This window comes from Poecilia reticulata, chromosome 2 (genome assembly GCF_904066995.2).
Source record: "Poecilia reticulata chromosome 2, P_reticulata-male-v2, whole genome shotgun sequence".
Taxonomy (NCBI): Eukaryota; Metazoa; Chordata; class Actinopteri; order Cyprinodontiformes; family Poeciliidae; genus Poecilia; species Poecilia reticulata.
The window spans coordinates 21,446,923-21,467,588 of record NC_088831.1 but is presented as its reverse complement, the minus strand read 5'-3'; the positions used below and the strand labels follow the sequence as shown (position 1 = coordinate 21,467,588).

At 41.6% G+C, this 20,666-nt stretch overlaps 2 protein-coding genes across 9 annotated transcripts in view; both read left to right on the top strand.

The window, feature by feature from the left end:
- Nucleotides 1–1,673: 1,673 nt before the first annotated feature.
- On the top strand, nt 1,674–14,453 carry lonrf2 (LON peptidase N-terminal domain and ring finger 2). The gene is made up of 12 exons (XM_008432229.3): nt 1,674–3,248; nt 7,335–7,453; nt 8,009–8,131; nt 8,223–8,378; nt 8,518–8,743; nt 9,257–9,356; nt 9,491–9,605; nt 10,169–10,290; nt 10,706–10,892; nt 11,005–11,139; nt 11,329–11,478; nt 11,603–14,453. The coding sequence occupies exons 1-12, from the start codon at nt 2,519–2,521 to the stop codon at nt 11,759–11,761; spliced, it is 2,322 nt and encodes a 773-aa protein (XP_008430451.2). The 5' UTR covers nt 1,674–2,518; the 3' UTR covers nt 11,762–14,453.
- Nucleotides 14,454–14,682: 229 nt separating this feature from the next.
- Nucleotides 14,683–20,666, top strand: part of LOC103478343 (mitogen-activated protein kinase kinase kinase kinase 4-like) — a 95,941-nt gene continuing 89,957 nt past the window's right edge. For 2 of the 8 annotated variants that reach the window (XM_081600385.1, XM_081600389.1), the window contains exons 1-2: nt 16,299–16,744; nt 16,980–17,045. In XM_081600385.1, coding sequence (XP_081456511.1) covers nt 16,688–16,744; nt 16,980–17,045 — 123 coding nt within the window. In that variant the 5' untranslated portion in view covers nt 16,299–16,687. Of the gene's footprint in view, nt 14,763–16,291; nt 16,745–16,979; nt 17,046–20,666 lie in introns of those variants that run through there. The other 6 variants (XM_081600378.1, XM_008432109.3, XM_008432117.3 and 3 more) reach the window with 6 other exon arrangements.

Genomic DNA, 20,666 nt, shown 5'->3' with positions numbered 1-20,666 from the left:
ATAAATGAATAAATATCAGTCTAAAATAAGACAGATTCTTCAACTTTTGACTCATTCTTATTACAAAAAAAGAAAGAGGACTTCTGTCTGTTAAAATCTAATGAGGGCATTTCAAAGAGGCTAAAAGCAGTTCTTGTAGTAAAAAATAAGTCTCTGAGTGTTCAAGTACATAAAAGCAGTGAGGGTGAACACTACACTGGTGAGCACATGCGGTTTTTTATATCTAAAGAGATTTTTTTTTAAATGTTACCCACACTAAAATGAAGTATTCTCCTCTGAACTGTCAAACCCTTTAGACCAGCGTTTCCCCATCCCTGGTCCTCAAGGCGTAATTGCTCTGCATGTTTCCCTGCTGCAGCATGCCTGATTTCAAATGATGGCTGATCAGCAGGCTTTTACTGAACAGCAGCCATCTGAATCAGGTGTATTAAAGCAGAGAAATGTCCGAGGAAAAATGGGTTGGGAAATGCTGCTTTAGAGTCAAGGCTGAAGAATAAAGATTTTTCTAGAAACTCTTTGATTGCACAATTAGCTAAAACTAGAGTTTTGTGTGTGTGTGAAGTTTAAAATGAGAACTAATTTAGTTTAGCCTGTTGTGTAAATGATTTCTAACTCTGGGAGGAATGGCAAATGTTTTACTTCACAGCAGATCAAACAAACTGGGCTACTGCACATATTCAGTGACAACTTTAGGCTATTTTGAGGAATTGGGACAAGTCCCTCATAAGGACTTCATATATAAATGTACTGCTTCTGTCCATTTAATAACTATTTGGACTCATCAGAAATGGCTAATGGATAGAAGTTTAAAATTTGTGGAATCTTTAAATATCTAGTAAAATTAAAATGAGAAGATTATATTTACCAATTGAGTGACTTTCCAATCAGATATTTTACAGAAGCTGAAAATAACATGAAAATCAAAATAATTTATTATTTTAAAGTAAATAAGTATCCAAAGAATAGGTACAAGCAGTTATATGCAATGTCAAAAAATAATGTCTGTCTGTCTACTTGTGTTACATTAATGGGTAATATAAATGCACAATGTGCATTGTACTGTAAAATATTTGACTATTAAATTATTTAACGGTATTTTATAAACTGACAAATAATACATTATAGAAGCAATTATTTATTTATCTAAAGCATAAATGTAATAGCCATTTCAACAAATATTAATTTGACATGTATTGAATTGTGGCACTTTTTGTACTCCATACATGGGTCACGACTGTTTTGGTAACTAGTTTCTGTGGTTTTGAAAACTTTCAGGCTTTTGATACATTTATTTTTAAAGCTATAACCATGATATGTCTTCAGCTTTTTTCACAACAAAACAAGAACTGACACTGTGCTTACATAAAACATTACATAAAACAATGAATCAACCCCACAACCAGAACAACTGTGTCCCTAATTCAAGGGGCGAACTGCTTGACCCACAGCAAACACGACGCTTTCTCCTAGTTTGCCCAGAAGTGTCGTGCTGTAAAATCACGCGGGGAACATCTATCTCCACAACAAATAACTGTGAACTTATTCTGCCAAACCCAAAAACAAGCCATTCGCTGCTGTCAGCGAGAGGGTTATACAATATTATTAAGTTATATAAGTGAGCCACATAACGAGCCAATAGAAACTCTTTTCGCGCATCACGTGGTGTCTTGCGCCTGCTTCGGCGAATTGTATATGAAATCCAAAGCAGCTTTATCAGCCGGACACAGTTAGCAAGCATATAAGATGTTTCTCCTCGGTGGAACCTTTGGTTTAATTCGTGTTTTTTCGGTTTTTCGTCGGGAGCTATGATTATCGGAGTCGTTAACGGACAAGGATTTGGGAATATTGTGTCTGAAAGAGTTCGTTTGAGGAGTTCGGCGAGCGGTAAAGGAGCAGTCGGTGTTAGCTAATCTATGTTAGCTAAAGCTCCCTGGTTGTCTTATATAAACACAACAGGCTCGTAGATCTGTAGCTAATGTTTATTGAATTCCAATTCCTGATTTTGTTCAGGTAACTTAATTATCGGACACGAGTTTGACATTCAACTATTAGTTTGTGCTCGTGACCAGGTGCTGAATAAGTTTTTCACTTCGGTTCAGCTGAAAGGATTTAGTATTGGTGTAACAAAACACCTCTGGGGCAATTTAATGCCCCTTAAAAGTGCGATTTTTCTTTTTTTTGCTCGTCTCCTTTTTTAGTAGTGGGCAGCATGATTGACATGGAGTGGTTAAAGAATGCATTTTCTGAGAAACCGAAGCCTATACTCTTAATTTATAGTCATATTTTTGGGGGATTTTCTTTTTTTATGTCGCCTAGATTGGAAAAAGCCTCAACCTTGCTCCAATGGCCGTCATTGCGGGGCAGCCAGAGAGGTGGTCTGTTTTAGGATCAAAACTTTTAAATGAACATTTTGGGAACAAGGTGAAATATAATAGTAGAGAACTTTGTCTGCTTTGGTCAGACCAGCATTGAGCTTCTCGTGTATATATATATTTTTAAGTCACTGTGAAAAGAGAAGATGGAGACGGGAGTTCTGCATCATCAGGGCGACCTGCTCCTCCACCCGCTCTCCAACCCTGGAGCCGCGGGTCTCTGCCCCGAAATGCTGGAGGTGGCCGAGGAGGCCAGCCGGGCTGGGGACTTTAACCTGGCCGTAGAGATCTACAGCTCCCAGCTCGCAGACCTCCAGCAGCCGGACCGGGGCTTGTGTCTGCGGAAGGGCGACTCTCTCGCCCGCGCCGGGCGGATATCAGAAGCGCTGGAGGCGTACTGCACAGCGGCCAACCTGGGCAAGTTGCGCCCGGAGGAGCTGGCCGTCCTGGTGGAAACCATCGCCCGGACGCTCCGCGGGAAAGAACTGGGTCTTCCCGTGACCCTAAACGGGCAGACTAAAAGTGGCGGCGGGCAGGACGGGGCTCATAACGACGGGGAATGCGAAGAAGACGAAGCCCTGGATTTGTTTTCCTGTCGCCTCTGCAAATGCCTGCTGCAAGAGCCCGCAACTTTGGAGTGCGGGCACACTTTCTGTAAGCGATGCGTGGAAGACGACGCCGTCAAAGATTGTATAAGCTGTAAACAGAAGTCGAGCAAAAGCGACCCGAGAGTCAACGTGGTTCTCAGCGGCCTGCTGGACAAACTGTTTGAAACTGAGAGCAAAGCCAGGAAAATGTGGATCGAGGGGGAAGTTTTGTGGAGTAAACAGAACCTGGCGGACGCTTTGGAGCGGTACAATGCAGCAGTAGATTTAGGTAAGTGTGGAACTTCTTTTTTTGTTGTTTTTTCGCTTGTATACCTTGCAATAAAAGCTCAAGTGACCTACTTTTAGTGCAACTTCCTCGTGTCAACGATAGCTGGCGCCCTTCTGCTGGCTCGTTACGTGACGCACTGTCCTTCGTTACCTAAGTAGCACGCGTCTCATAATGCTTATCAGGCCCTCATTCATATTCTTCTATTTTTAGAAGATAGGCTTTTTATTGAGGCCCTGCATTGATGCCAGTTCCTTAGTTTTCCCACTTACCTTTTACAAAACGTCATTATACCACATTTTATTTTTGTCTTGTAGCAAATGTGACTTTATTTTTGGTTTTGAGAGACAAAAAAAAGGTCAGCCTCCCTGGTCTCTTGTAGGGGTGTTTCACAAGCTGTGTTAGATAACAGCCAGAAAGCAGCTTTCATAACATGTAAATGCTGCGCCTTCTTATTTAAATAACTTTACAAATATGTGCTGTGTGCTGCTCTTTTTTTTTTTTAGTATTTGTTTGTTTTAATAAATTGTAAACCTGCTGAGCCAAAATGCAGAATGGTCTCCTATGTTCTGGCATTATATAAAGAGTGTCAGCACGCCTCAGTAACCACAGGCCTGGGCGGGGCTCACGTTGCACAATTTGAATAGCCAGAGAAAATCTGAGCTGAATCCCTCCCCAAATCTTTCCTATATATTTATATATTTACATGTTAAAATTATAGATTTTTTTTCAGCAGTTTTCCCTCTTGGTGCCTGAAGTTGAAGCCCAAAATGAATGTCTTCCAGCGCTCTGTTGGCACCACTGTAGATATTTTCCTCTTCGTATCAATATTGATTCATGCCTTCTGCGTTGTAAAGACCTCTGGGTGACAGAAGGATGGAGTGCGTTCACAGTATTGTCACTGCCAGCCTCTGTTTTCCCAATACAGACAGCAGGAGGCCTTCTGCTGTCTCATATAACATGGGTGTAACTGTGCCATAAATAAAAATGCACCTCTTGCCTAAAGTATTCCTTTTATTTAGGCTATTTATGCCTCTTTAATAGAGACTGTATGTAGTCTCAAGTCCTCAATGGACTTGAGGTAGTAAAAGTAGTAGGAATTGATCCGTGTGTGATTCTCACACTTTGATAACCCAAATAATATTAGCAAAATTCTAAAAATAAAATTGTGTGTTTGTTTTAAGTGAAAGCTTTGATATGTTAAATAGATATATTGATGCCAGCAGTTGGCTCATTTCTTGTAAGTAAAGGAGAGGAATGAGAGATGTATTACAAGCCTGGCAGGCCACCAGGCTTTTCTTGTGCCCCCACCAGGCTAAGCATGGCTTATTTATTTAATTAAGTCTTTTTAAAATGTTTGTATTTTTAAGACTATAGTTTGTATTAACATTCAAACCTTTCAATAACACATGATTATCAAGTGATTTTTTGACATTTCCTGTCAACTTTAAACATTTTTTAACTCAAAAACACGACAGGCTGCTGGATGAATGAATGCCCTGGCACCCAACCACCGGACTTGGTGGGAAGAGGGAGTTCTTCTCTCTTGTCCCATTTCTTGTTTGGTAACTATCGATAAAGATCACTTTCGCCACAACAATCTTAAAAAGAGATTGTGCAGAAGAAGATGACTTTTGTACAGAGCACTGCGCTTCTACGTTGTTGTTTTTTTTTCAACCCTTCTGACCATGTTTACAGACCGTTTACATTTCCGTTGTCATGCTGCGCTGGCATCTCTTTGAATAATGCCTTTTAAACCTGTGACTGCCTCAGTGAGTCAGCTGCTTGTAATCGAAGACATCGGACCTCTTGTAATAATAGACCTTAGAGGTGTAATTTTATCCCCAAACATCGCTGTTAAGAAGCTTCAGATCTTCCCTTCACTCTAGATAGCATAAAAAAATGTGACTGTAATTTTATCCATAAAACGTGATGCTTGTGCAAACAGGAAATGGATTTCCCCCTGAACAAGGTGATAACGTAATGTACTCTGAATCATAGATGAGGATTTATCACTTAGAGGGTGGGAGCGCATCCATTTGTTAGTGATCATAAAAAAAATATATGGCTTAAAAAAATAAATAAATTGAATCCTTGTTCCTGGTGCTAACTCTAGCTGTCTCAACACGGGGGTTTGTATTTAGAAGCTAGTCCATTGTGTCGTCGCCGCATTGACGTGTGAAGGTGTTGTGAGAACAGCCTACAAGCCGCTGCTATGTTAAGGAAACCTGAAACTGCCGTGCTATTAATAAAAAGAAATCGCTCAATAGAACAACAAGCAAACCAAACTGATCTTGTCATGTCAGCAAGATAAAGTTTATTTTTTTACACCACCAACGTATGGCTGGACTCTGCTGATCTGTGCCATCTGATCATTGAACTTGACACTGGGTCACAATTGTAACGCGATGCGTTCCGCTCTGAGCAGCTCTTGGCTGAATATCCAGGTTACACTAGAATCCATGATCTGTGTTTCCAGCGGCGGCCATCTTATGCTAGCCTCGGGTGTTGGAGAGTGATTGGCTGAAGCCTAAAATTGGAGCTATTTGAGCATCCTGATGGCAGGGATGTAGATATTTTAGTTTGTGTATCAATATTGAGTCATTTCCTTCTGTCTGCTTTGGGCGACAGAAGGAAGCGTTGTCACCTCAAGCCTCTGTTTTCCCCGAAACAGGCAGCAGGAGGCCTTCTGATGTAGCACGGGTGGAACTGTGTCGTAAATACAAATGCAGATCTTACCCAAGACTAGAAATGATTGTTTTATACTTCCTATAATTGGTGAGATGCCAAAACGGGCCTTTTAGCGTAGGCTGAGTTGCATAAAAAAGGATAATTTCATCACTAAAATAATGTTGTACAATTATTTTTGGGAAGTTGTGTGACTATTTTGTTTCCATTCAGTGGATGGTAACAAAAGGATGTGTTCAACACTTTCCTGTTAATATGATTTTTTTTCTTCTTTTTTTTTCTGAAGACGTGCCAACGTTTGACTCCATAATAAGTCTGCAAATCTATATATAAAAATTATAAATTGAACGAAATAACAGACCTCGGCATACCACTACACTTGGTTTCGCAGATAAAACCAGTCACTAAAATTGTAATTCTAGGATCTAATTTAATATACTCTATTGGAAAGAATCTAAGAAAATGTGGAAGGAGTCCTGCACCGCTCACAGAGCAAAAAACACCATTTAGCATTTGGCTATTGCACTTCTGTTGTAGGGGTTTTGCTGCACGAGGGACTGGTGCGCTTCATATAATTAATACCTTCATGCGGAAAGTCTGTTATGCGGAAATATTGAAGCAACATCTTAAGACGTCAGATGTAAAGCTAAACGCTGACCAGATTAGCTAATTGGCTACAAAATGACCAATACAAGGAAAATAAGTCAGTGGTTTTTAGAGGCCACCAAAGCTTTGACCTTTGTCCCAAATTCATTGGCAGCGATAAAATAAGGTGTTTGAATACAAGGCGGTCTCCAAGCCTGACTCACTCACACCATTTGTGAAAAAGGGCCAAAATTCCTGGAAATCATTGAGATGTTTGTCAAAGAACACCCAAAACATTGACACGAGTCATACAGTTCAAACTGGGGCAACTGAATGTGAGCTTCTGGCTTTGAAGGAAGCTGTTATGCGTGTTGGTACGTAGCCTCTCTGCTTTCAGCCGTGTTCAAGAGGAAGTACAGTCGGCACGTATCAATCAGGTGTTATTTGTTGTTCCAAAATGCGTGCATCCACTTTTTATTTGGGACACGTGAATTCTTCCATCTGCCGTCAGTCACAGGTGGTTAACAACAGAAATGTTAAGTCTTTTGAATTCAGCTCTTAAAGTGGTACCGTAATCTGTTTGATCCTACATAATATTAGTTTGATTTTATTCCATCTATTATTTTTTTTAAACCAGGGCGAATGTTATTTACTTTGACTCAGATATTGTAATGGTCTGCACACAATGTCCCAAGCTGGTGACGCTCCACTTTGTTGCTTTATTGCCTCACTTGTCTGACCTAGAAAAAAAAGGTTTATCCCATGGAAGACTGTCTGACATTGCTCTATGGGTTTTTTTTATTCCTGTGTCTACAGCGCCCTCTTCAGGCAGACTGCTATGTCAACGGGCTGAACTGCACATGGAGATGAGGAACTTCAACCAGGCGGTGCAGGATGCCAACAGTCTGTGCAGATTAAAACCGCTATGGACAAAGGTGAGTTTCCGTTTTGTAATTAATGTAGATGACTCAGTTGGATGCATAAAGAGCTTTTTTTCCCAGGTGCAGACAGGTATGAAAGGACAACATTTGGAAAAAATTTTAAAGTTTCTCACTTTGTCACGTTATTGTACACAGATTTTTAGATTATATTTATGTTAGCAAATTTGCTACTAGATCTATTTCAGTTTTTCTTAAAACTAGAGCCAATATTCCTCAGCTCCGGTTAAGTTCTGTCAAATCTCAAATAACCATTATTTCAGTAATCGATTAATCATGAATAATTTGTTTCGTCTGTATATCTGGAACTTTAGATATTTCAAATTAATTCAGGTCAAGCTGTTCTTATTTTTTAAAATTTATGCCTTACATGGGTTTTCGTGATTTAAGATGAAGGGAACAATTGCATGTCTAACAGAGCGTTTGCTAACAGCAAGTTAGCAATCGCAGTAGATTTGGTGAAGTGAGGTCAGTCGGCCTTTGATTGTTTGAAATGATGAGTTCGGTGGGAATGCCGTGTTGCAGTTGCTGAATTTTTCCTGTGCGTTTCAGGCTCACTGCCTTAAAGCCACGGCGCTGAGTAAAGTCGACCGGAACGACGAGGCCTTGCAGGAATACTTCCTGTGTCTGGCGCTGAAGCCGGACTGGACCAAAGTGAAGCTGGAGGCCCAGAAGGTCAGACAGACGACTCAATGGCAACAAAGCAGCTGGTCGCCGTTCTCCTCATCCCACGTAACCGATTGAGTTGCTCTGGTTTTGTCCGCAGGTGCTCAGCGCGGTGTTCTCCTCCGTGTTTGAGAACGAGGACATGCCCACGCCGCTGCATCCCCTGCAGGGCGGGCTGGCCACCCGCCTGATCAAACCCCCCGCCCTGCTCCAGTCGCTGAGGCCGCTGACGCAGAAACCGGGCTGCTCCTCACAGGTTAATGCGCACACAGTGCAGCAGCAGTTGACATGTTTCCGTTTCACTCTCCGCACTTTCTTTTAAAATTCTGCACATTTATATCTCAGTTTGACACTTAAACTCACTCTGCAGCTTCTCATTCTGTCTCCATTTGTAGGATTCAGAGTTCAGCGTAGCAAAAAGCCCCCCCGTGGACGGACCATCTTCCGAGCTTTCTCCCATGTCTCCCGCTAAGTCGGACCTGGCTGCAGGGGAAGGCAGCTCCAAAAGTCTGGCCAACGTTTTGGCTTCACTGCCGGCGCCTCATGGTGGCCTGAAAAGGAAGCACAGCGGTGACTGCGCCGCCGCGCCGTTCAACCCTCCGTCCAAGCTCTCCAAACCCGGTAGGAGAAAATCCCACGGCAATCTGACAAGAGGCCTGTCACCAATACAAGTTTTACTGGGCGATAACTTGTTTTATTATTTTGATAAATGCTTATGTTTTGAGACCAGTTTCAAGTAATATATTGACAGTGGCATAATGATGCAAGTAGGTGGTTTTATTAGCTGGACAGATGTGTCATTTTGTCCAGCTTGGTCATCTCAAGTTGTAAACAAACCCCCCAAAAAACAGAGATACTGTCATGTTGGAGCGCCCTCTTGTGGTTTCTTACATGAACTGCATTCATTGGATTTTCAGATAAAACGTGCTGCATTTTAAATGTGCAGTAACGTGTTTCCTTTTGTCAGATCCAACAGTTTAAGCTTGAATGTAAATAAATGGAGAAAACGCTTCACATTTTAGAGAACCAAGCAGAAGCAATGCTATGAAAACCTGTAGCACATGTATTGTGGTGCACTAAAGCACCAGAGGACATGTTGTCTTTAAAAACGTATTATTTATGTTTTTTCTCCAGATGATGTAAAGGCGTTTCAGACGGCTTCAGTTTGCGGAGGCAGAGTGGTTCCTGTTGATTTACTGGACAGTGGAGACCTGGAGTGCTCACTCTGCATGAGGTTAATACAGTTTACTTTTCATCATATACTGCAAATTTAATAATAAGATGCAAAGACTTTACAGCTTTAAACAGGCAAACAGAGTGGACAGTGTTGAACTCTTTGCTTTTGTTTTTTTTTGCGTTGTGCTTCAGATTGTTCTACGAACCTGTGGCTACTCCCTGTGGTCACACCTTCTGCCTCAAATGTCTGGAGCGCTGTTTGGACCACAACCCCAACTGCCCTCTGTGCAAGGAGAATCTGTCTGAGGTACACAGCTGAGCTACGCTGCAGAGAGCTGAACGGAAAACTGGCATCAGCTACAGATTCGGTTCTGTGCAGCTTGGGAAAATGTGGAATTTTGAAAAAATCCTGTCTTTCCAGACAGATTTCTATTTCTTTTGCTGTTTTTTTACTCTTTGTTTTTTGTTTCTTTTTTTTAAAAACTTTTTTATAGCTTTGCTCATTCTTTCATTTGCTCTGTTTTTTGTTTGCTCTGTTCTTTGCTCACTTTTTCTTTTGCTCTTTTTCCCCTTTTTTCTTCTTTCCATCTTTTTTCTTTAGATTTTTTTTCTTTTATCTTTTTCTTTTTCACTCTTCTTTCACTTGCTTGTCAGTCCTTTCGTTCTTTTTTGCTTTTTCTTTTTTCTCTCTCTCTTTTTATTTTTCTCTGTTTCTTCCTTCCTTCTCACTCACACGTCTCTAGTGAACCTCAGTATTTTGTGTTTGACATTCAGAACTCTGTAAAAGACGTTCTTTCATAAAACCTTTGCAGCCATCCTGTCTCAGGGAACGAACTAAAGTAGTAAAGCATTCTCTGTGTTTGGTTACAGTTTCTAGCTACCAGAGGTTACAATAAGACCTTTCTGATGGAGGAAGTCCTACAGCGTTACCTTGGAGACGAACTGACTGAGCGGAAGAAAATCCATGAGGAGGAAATGAAGGAGCTGTCCAAGTTAGTTTTCCACAAATCACAAACACCTGAAAGCATTAAAGGGTTAATATATGTAATTAATTCAATTTGAGAACAGCAGTTTGGGGGAAAAAATTTTAAAGTTTAAAGATGATCATTTTTTGCATTTGTATTGTATCCTGGCAACCAAAGCACACACTGGCTATCAGTTGCAAACTTTCCAATTAGTAAACAACATTCCTCCTTCCAGAAATTACAAAGGAAGAATATTAGCGACTCTTTTTCTTCATTTTGTTTTTTAAGCTACTTGAGCTCCCTAACGATAAACTTGCATAGTTGCTGATTCTCTGCAACGCTTTGGTTTTAAATGGAGCCTTTACAGGATTTTTAAATCTTTGGAACTTAAAAAAAAAAACTGCATTCAGTGGTAATTATTTCTCCTGTCTGTGTTTTGCAGTTTGAACCAGGAAGTGCCCATCTTCGTGTGCACCATGGCATTCCCCACCATCCCCTGCCCGCTTCACGTCTTTGAGCCGCGCTACCGCCTCATGATTCGCCGCTCCATGGAGACGGGCACCAAGCAGTTTGGCATGTGCATCGCCGACGAGCTCAAAGGCTTTGCTGACTACGGCTGCATGCTTGAGGTTGGTAACCAGATCTTTTCCAGAAAAATCCACCTTTAAAATCCTATTCACTTTTGCAGATTCTCCTCATACTTCACGCGACTCAGACCTGATTGGTTGGATTGTTTTGCAGGTGCGTGACGTCAAGTTCTTTCCCGACGGCCGCTCGGTGGTCGACACTATCGGAGTTTCGCGGTTCAAGGTCCTCAGCCACGGACAGAGAGACGGCTACAACACCGCTAAGATAGAGTACCTGGAGGACAGGAAGGTGAGCTGTCTGATCATTTCTGCAGTAGTTCTGATCTCGCACTACAAAATCTCAATAGAAGCTTTTTTTTTTTTTTTTTTTTAAGTTCAGAAGACGAACGATGTCGTTCAGGTTTTTTTAGTCTGTTATTGTCCAAGTGATGTTTCTTCTGTTGTTCTATATAAAATTACAAACTGTGTTTATAATCAGGTTGAGGGGGAGGAGCTGGTGGAGCTCCTGAAGCTGCACGACTCCGTGTACGATCAGGCCAACAACTGGTTCACGTCGCTGAAGGACAACATGAAGAGTCAGATCCTCAGCCACTTTGGACATCTTCCCAGTAAAGATCCAGACCCACAGGTCAGCGCAGCACCGGTTTTCAGTATCGAATTGGTCAATACTGAACCTCAGATTTCGGTATCGGAAGCGGATCGTTGCGTCCCCGGCATTTACCGGTGTCTGTTTGGTTTTATTCCCCTTGCAGGCGGTTCCTGAAGGCCCGGCCTGGTGCTGGTGGCTGCTCGCCGTCCTTCCGCTGGAGAACCGAGCCCAGCTCACCATCCTGGCCATGACTTCCCTCAAGGACCGCCTCATCGCCATCCGAAGGGTCCTCATCTTCGTCACCCGCAAGAGGCCGCGGTGATTCGGCCTCGTGTCGACCAGCACGGGCGTCTATGCAGTTCAGAAGTCTGATTTCCCTTCACGCTGTCTTGACTCCACCCATTTACGTTTCGGTTCATTCCTTTTAGTCCCGTGTTGGTCCACTCTGAGATGTTGATGAACGTGTAGCCCGTCAGAGCACATCCCTCAGGTCGGTTGAGGGGAAACAAAGAGACTTGAGTCATCATCATCACATCGTTTTGTAAAGATGTGCCAGACTTTTTTATTGAAAGAACAACTTGCAGAAACATCGAAAGCAAAGCGCCGTCAGGATGAATGACGACTCCCCTCCTCCCGCACACTAAGCAGTATTCACCAGAGAGGGGAGCAGGAGATGGCCCACTAAAGAAATCTGCTGAAAAATTGTGCAAAAGCATAAGATTTTTTTTGCATAGCGACGTATATAATGAATGTACTGAACGTTTTCTTCCTTTTCCGTTCCCCCCCCCCCTTGCCTTACTAACTTTACCGAAATACGTTCAACAAATTTCCTTGTAGAAGAACTAGCAACTGCTGCCTCACTTTAAGTATTCCTGACGGAGCCAAAACCAGGCCAGGCGTTTGGCGTGTAGTTGAGGACGATGTTGTGATGACAGACGCACCGAGCCGAATTTTGTACCCAATTTCCACTTTTGGTAAAAAGTCTTATACTATTTTTACAGACTCGGATACAGAACTAACAGCATTAAAGTATTTTTTTCTCAACTTGCTATGTGAGCAGGAGGCAGCTTTACACTACGTGTGTGTGTGTGCGCGTGCGAGTGTGTGTGAGTGTGAGGAAGAGAAAGTGTGCAGTTGCCTGGAAACAAGATTTCCAAAATGTATTCCAAATCCAGCCTGTTTCAAGTCAAAGGGTAAAAGCTCTGAATAATACAACTATTGGTGCACCGATCATGATTTTGGCCGGTACCGATTATTATAATTTTTAAAAAATTGAACTGATGCTGTCAGGTGTTATGAGGTCACAATACGCCTTTCAGTGCTCCAATTTTATTTTATTGAAAATAATTTAACCAAAGACGAGACTCTGTCATAGAATCTTAAATATTTTCTGACGTATTTGACAAAATTTATTTATTTTTTTTTACTTTACTGCTAACTACTTGAGACTTCTTCCCTCTGTGACGACGTGCACACCAAAGAGCGTTGACGGTAGCGCTACCTGGTATGTAGGGCTTTATGCAAGGTGTGTTCAGAGATTTGGAAAAAAGAACCGATTTCTGAGTTTCCTACCAGCCAGGACCAATAAGATTAAAGTAAATAAAAATCTACCAATTCGTTCACCAGTCAATTCCTCGGTGCGTCTCTTGTCATGGCAGTTGTCGTGGGCGAGGTTGTGATTTAGACTCCAGCGTGCAAATGTGTGTTTAATCCTGGCTTGAACAGATCGAAGAACTTGCGTTGTGGTGAAGCGCACAAACTGGTTGCATTAACGGACAGACTGATAGAAACTCATCCAGATGTTGCCGATGTGGCACATTGTGTCCTATTGTAGCAGACCGCCGGGACAAAACAGACGTAGGTTTAGGTTGTAAGTGTACTCTTCTGTTTGTGTCTCTCTGCTCTGCCTGTAGCTGGGTGTCTGTGTGTATAATTGGGGTGAATTATATGTATATCAATGTAATTCAGAGGCCTTTTTAATGTCTTCAAGGAACAACTTCATTGTCTTCTTTCTCTTTTACTGTCTGTAATATTACCTTGCACACAATAATAATGCAATTCCCACCCCCTGGGGGTTTCCTTATAAACAATAAGACTTATTTATATTTAAGCAACCTTGAAAATGTTTTTTTTTATTTATTTATAATTCTGCATCATTTAATTTTTTATTTTGTATTTTTTGCTTCTTCAGATATTTGCTTTGAACAAAAAAAAAAAAAAAAAACTAAACTCACCATTATGGCCCAGTTACTACCTTAGTTTTCATTTTATGTGTAAGTCTAAAATGCATCTTTTTGTTTTTTAAATTGAAGAAGCAGAGATTATTAATTTTTTCTGTCATGCAATTTACACAACCTCTTACACATTGATGAAAGCAAAAGAAAAAAAAAAGCAGAAAGATTCAGTTCAAAGTAAAGCTGCAGAGATCTTTTTGCGAAATACATCAGCACCTTAATTTTAACTGATTTTGTAAACTTTCACTCGCCGGCAAAAGCCCGTATGTATGCAGAATGGGGCCCAAATTGAATTTGCGTGGATTAACTGTCCAAACATCCCGCTGGGGACGTTTTAATTGAGTTTGCGTGACATTTTGATAAATGGTACCATGTGGACATATTCATTATGAGCTGCCCCCAGTTTTATCTGCACGCACAAGGAATACTTTTGGGGTTTGTGCCAACAGTCTGAAACTCTTCCACTAATAAGAAATTAGTCGTAAATTGGGGGAAACGAGGGTTCCTGGCTTACATAAGCAATATGTTAAATTAGCAGACCGGTGGGGTTTTTAAAGAAACTTTAGAAACTGCAATATACCTATAAAGTGGCACGTGCTAAGGCTGATCCAGCTCGCGAGGTAGTTGCATTATTAGTGTGCATTATTCTCTACGTTATTCTGTTCCTTCAAGAAGTTTGAGACTCCTGCGGTTTTCACAGCGTGCTGTGATTCTCTAGTATATTTGTAAAGGGAGCTCTTGTACCTATTTTTTATTGCAAATAAAAGAAACTTCATCAAATCCTGTTTTTGTGTTTATTTAATTTACTAAACGAGGGCTATAATAAAGAGCGGGCGATTTTTCAGACCTTTGTAGACAAGATCTTGGATGTTAGCTCCTGAAAAGCAGACGAACAATTTCAGAAAGTGTTATAGGAATATTATTTCTGGATCAAATTCTCCTGAGATTATTTGGCAAATGAGGGCTGACCTAATCCGTACTGCGAGTCTGTTGCTAGGTGACTTTTAGACGTTACTTCCGCTATTCTTGTTCCGGTCTTCCACGCAAGAGGGCAGTGTTTGCTAACTGGTGGCACGAATTGAGTGGACGGTGAGTACTTTAGAGCCCGAGTACTGGTCAATGCTGTTATTAGAAAAAAACAAAACACTTTTTTTATGTTCAAAAAGAAATGAAACGTTCTAAATTTAGAAAAAGTTAAAAAGCGTTGAAGCAAACTTTCAAATGCTAACATGTTTTTCCTGTCTGAGCCAGCTAACAAATTAGCTGTGTGTGAGTTTATAGGTTTGGAGCACACTCTGTAATTAAGACGTCTGTCCAGCCTGAAATCCTAAACATATTCCAACTAATGATAGCACATAAAAGCAGTAAGCTGCACACAGTGTCTTTATGCTACAACCATTTCAAGGACCTCACCCAAACAAGCAGCAAAAATAATTTTTTATTGTCTCCATTCACAATCCAATAACTTTTGTCGGGCAAGATACTTCATTTTGACAACAAAACTGGCCGAAATTCCTCCACAGCACTGTAAATACCCAAAAACGGAAGTTATCACAGATACTTGATTGTAGCAGTTGATTTTTTCTCCTATAAAGATAAACATCGTCATTTAGAAACTGCTTTTTGCGTGTTGTATATGACTAATATTCAAAATGCTTTGATGTTCTGTAAAACGTAACTGTGAAAAACATGCAAAAAAAGAAAGGAAAACACATTTTCACTCTATTGTAGATTTATAAAAGTGAAAATGGATGAATACAAATGTTTTGCATATGTATATGTATATATAGGTGCTGTAATGTCAATAGCATCACTGTGGCAGCTGAAACATCTGTTTTGGTGAGACGAGTCCACATTTAGTTCTGTCTTTTTAACCAGCGCTACTTCTTCTGCAATTTGACTGAAATAACTTTTTATCCTGCCGGGAAAAAGGTTTGTCTCTCTTTTTTTCTCCCCCCTTCTTCTTCTTCTTTCAGTGATGTGGGTGTGGGAAAGTAGAACAGTTAGTCACTGCACAGAACACAACACATCTAGCAACCCTGTCCATAAAACTAAAAAGATCAATATTGTTCTGTAACAAATAAACAACTTGTTTGGGAGCAGTGATGGTTGTAAAGTGTAACAACTGGTGGGAGAAAGGATCTGCCTTAACAGCGCTTTGTGCACCTGGGATGCAAGACAGGCAGCAGTGCAGCTTTATTTATTTTCCTTCTCAACATGAGATAGACGTATTTAAAGCATTTCTTGTCAGATATAAAAAGAAAATGTGTGAAAGTGTCGCTATGTACAGTTGTGTTTAAAATAATAGTAGGTCAACATCACCAACCAAAGTTTTCGGTAGAAATTAAAGTTCGACATGGAAAATAATAATTAAAAGGAAGTGCAGAGTAATAGAAAGCCATTGTTGTTATCAATATTAACATTATCATTATTATTATTATTTAATGTGAAATGAAAATATTTAACAACAATAATAATACAAATAATAATAGTTTAGATATGGCTCATTTAAAGGTGATATGAATTAATCTACGGTAGCTGCAGAGCCCCCAAATCAAATTTTGCTCCGGCTCTCACACAATTTTGGGTCGGCTCTGGCAGAGAGATCATTTTCTCTCTCTCTCTCTGGGCTTCCACAAATCTTGGACTGTCCCCGTTTGGGGCGGCGATGGAAGACAGAGGGACAGAGAGACTTATGGACCGAATGGGAGGGAGAGAGGGCGGAGAATCCCGGTAGAGAGACCTGCACACAAACAGAGAGAGGGAGGGCAGGACAGGCAGGACTCCGAGTCCGGCAGGCCGTCAGCAGCGCAGGCTCTACGGTCGGTATGTAGCAGCGGAGGGAGCTGTCTGGGACTAGAAGCAGAGGAAAACGCTTTGAGTAGACTAAAACAGCCGTGGGATTTAATACGAAACGTGACGAGGATGAGACACAATTCGTCCACTTGAAGGAAACCAAAACACGCCGTTATTCCTCTTGATTTATCACCGTTTCTTTTCTTCTTTTTGCGAAAATGGCGAACGACTCTCCGGCTAAGAGCCTGGTGGATATAGACCTGGCATCATTGAGGGTGAGTTTGCCTGGCGCTCGCATCTTTCTTCGCAGTCGTTATGTTTTTAAATAAAGAAAATAAATGTGCTGCACCGTAGTGACACAGCCCCGCGGTGGCTTTTCTTTGTCTAATATCCGCTGGCAGGAGAGGCGAGCCGGGCGCTGCCGGCTTTATACACCAAACGAACCTGAATGCAATTACGAGCACGAGATCAATTAAACGTCCCCCTCTTTTTGTGTGTTTTAATGTCCAGGATCCAGCTGGGATTTTCGAGTTGGTGGAAGTAGTGGGAAATGGCACCTATGGACAAGTGTATAAGGTTGGTGAAAGCCTCCATCAGTGTGTGTGTGCGTGTGCGTGTGCGTGTGTGTGTGTGTGTGTCACAGTGTCACAGCTGAGAACAAACCGGCGGAAACCGAAGCACAAACATGCACCTATGTATTTTTTCCTCTCTCAGTCTCAGGAAAACGTTTATTATAGCCGACCATGCCCCCCACCTTCACCCCCGCCCGCTGCTTCCTCTGGGACCGGAGCGGTCTGGCCTGGATTATCTCTCTGATAGCGTTTTGGCCTCTCAGCTGCTTCTCTTCCATCCCGTATTATTTTATGCATTCAGCGATGCAAATAGTAAGGAGAAATACATACTATTTAGTCTATTTTTATTCCATTAGGAGTTCCTCATTCCCGACGCCCCCGACCCCTCTCTCTCGCTGCTTCTCTCATCCACGCCCCAGTTAAATATCCCCTTCACAGACCATGCTTGGCGTTGGGCTGATCGGGCCAACCCCATCCGTGCATGACAGGCCTTTACCACGCTGACCGACTTGTGCGCCATTGGGTGGGCGGTGTTTCATTGCGCATTTGTGCACACCATTGCCCAGCAGGCCATTCGCCGGAGTGGCTCGGTGCTGCATTAATGGGGATGTAGGCCTACCCATCCACTCACATCCATGTAGCAGAGGAGGCATCCGATGGGGGGAACCTGGTTCTCATGCAACCCAGATTTCCATCAGGGAGGAGCAGCTTCTGGATTCTGATGTTGGCTGATAGAAATGAGGGGAAGGAAGTCGTATCTGACTGAGTTTCTGTTGATTATAAAGGCCTGTTGGACAGCTGGGTGCTTAAAGAAATCTGCTTTACACTTCTGAATGCGATTGAGTGATTTCTGTATTTTATTTAACAATAACAGCTACGGCGGGATCGTTTAGCTTTTTGTAACATCGGGAAAGATGTCAGGAGATTATATCTACAGCATTCACGAAAAACAAGCCTGTAATTTATTTGATAGGCTGTACATCGGAGCTCTATGAATTAAAGAAAGCTAGTTAGCGAAAGAATTGTGGATTTATCACAGCTGATGTCATCATCTAAGCAGGTTCCAGTTATGTCATTACATATGTATGTGTCTGGTGTTTCTGTGGGGAACTGGTCAGCTGGCATAAACACTTTTTCTTTGATCACAAGGCTTGCAAAATGTGGAACTTTGTCTGTGGTTGCACAGCAGGTTTTGATGTTCAGTTCACTTTTTTTCTCCTTGAAATCCGAATTTTTTTTTATTTTTATGCTTTGTGTGGTTGTTTATAATACTGTTAAATAAGACTTCTGTGCAAACGTCCACGACATACGCAAAAGAAAAACATAGACGTCACACAGCAACGCACCGTTTACAGAAGTAATAACGGATACCACCGTCTTCAGATTGATTTTTAAAGCTGTCGAACTGCCTGCTTCAGCCTCTGTTTGTTTGGATTCACTGCGTTCACGCATGTCTCATGTCAAAGACGAAAAAAGTTGGATAAAATGCGACCTGACTGTTCTGACTGCAGACGCTTTGAAAAGTATTGGACATGCTGATGTTATTTTGGGTGAAAAGATTGGAGTTCTTTCAGTCCGCCATGAAAAAGTTGGATATTTGTTTGCTGCGTAAATGTCAGCTATGACATTTGGCATGCTTCATTCAGCTTTATTCAACAAATATTGCATTCCAGATGTTTCTGTTTGATAGCGATGTTGCAGCCTTCATGTATCACTCGGTTGATTATGTTGTAAAGCACACGATATTTGGTGTGGTACAAGCTACATCTTAATTGTCTTGTAAAAAAAAAAAGACATTTGGGCATATGTGGTTTTTTTGGAACGCGTGACAGTGGTAGTGGTAATGAAATGCGTATAGTATAGATTATTGGTAAAGCAAGATTAATACTGTGTATTGAAATCTGTCCAAATTTCCAGATGGGTACATTCCTAATTTGTATAAATCCAGTTTAGAACAACAGGAGATTGGTCTAGATCAGGTACAACATTTTAGACTTCAGTTCAAACTCGACTGAAATCAATCAATCAATCAAATCATAAAATGTCGATTCAGTGCCATAAAGTTCAGTCCAACTCAATTATAATATCCAGTTGACCATGTAATGTTCAAAAGAAAGAGCTCATCTGATTACAGTGAGTTGTTTACTTTGCATCAATCCCCCATCCTGAGCAAGCATGTGGTGACAGCGGACAGAAAAAGCTCCCCTTTAACTGAGAGAAGCCAGTCTGTGAGATGGAAGGAACAGGAATGATATATACGTTAAAACAATGAAGGTACTTCCTATTGGAAAGAAAAACAGGAAGAGTTCAAAAAGATAGTGGCAGAAACGACTCTGTCAATGACGTGTCCCAGAAAAGGAGAAGAAAATAAGGTAATGGTAACATTTTGACAGTGTTGACTTTTTCTTCTCTATTTGTGGCATCAGTAGTGAATAAGAGGTTTGGGGAGTGTGGTTAGAGTGTGATTCTGTTTATGCTGCAGTCTTGTTTATTATATATCATAATAAATGTCTTATCATAATAAGAATTTCAATTTATCATCGTCATAATCAATTCCAATTAATGATGTTTAAACTCCCTTAAAACTGTCCGTATTGTTGGGATTGTTGGATTCACTATTTCTTCAATAAATGGCTATGAATTTGAAAATATGATTGAATACAGTTGCTGTGTGCAGTTTACTGATATAAATCACGCTTCTTTATGTGACTAGTGTCCTAAAGAAGCGTTTTATGAATGGGAATGTTTTTCAAGTGCAATATTTATTTATGGGAATACATACATAAGCGGTCACAGCCATACAGTTACGAAAAAACTAAGTAATCGTCTTATAGACGGTTTTATCGTTATTACGACACTACCACAAAATATCGTGATAAATATTGCGATAAAACCTTAAGTCCACATTGCCCAGCCATGGGGACCTCTCTGTGTCTCTTGCCTGACTCTACAACACAGCACAGTCTGCTGGTGGAAAAACTGGAGCTGCTGCAGCAAAACTGGGTCGGAAAATGTGGGATCTTCCAACCCAATTAAAATTGTTTCTGTTACTCAGCGGAATAAATATGCAGGACCCTTTCTGAAACCGCTGCCTGCGGGGCAGCTCTCTCTCGCATACGGTACGGGTGCACGCCCAGCACCCGTACCGTATGGCGTCGGGAGCCACGGAACGATCCCGAGGTCCGTCGGGTCTCCGCTTCTGAGGGGGTACACAGCACGAGCAGTAAGTGAAATCGCTTTGAGTCCGACTTCAATTTGGTGCTTTTATGGACGGTGAAGCCGGCCCCCGAGGCGAGTTCTTGTGGTTGCCCGCTCTGCTGTTGCACCATAATTTGAACAATGAAGCCCTCCTCCTAATTAGGCACGGTGGATTCATTGGGTTATAATTTTTTGCTGCTTTGGGAGCCAACATCCCCCTCCCATCTCTCTTGCCCTCCCCGAGAAGCAGACGTAGACCTGCTCCGTGGAGTTGTTTTTCTCTTCTTGCGACTGGGGGCGGGGGCCCGGCAGCAGCAGTAAACGTTTCATTAAAACCGAGTGTTTGTGGAAATGCTCAGATGCACTGGAACACAAACTGAACGTGACATTTTGGGTTTAGTTCCCCAGGATTTAGTGAATCATACCC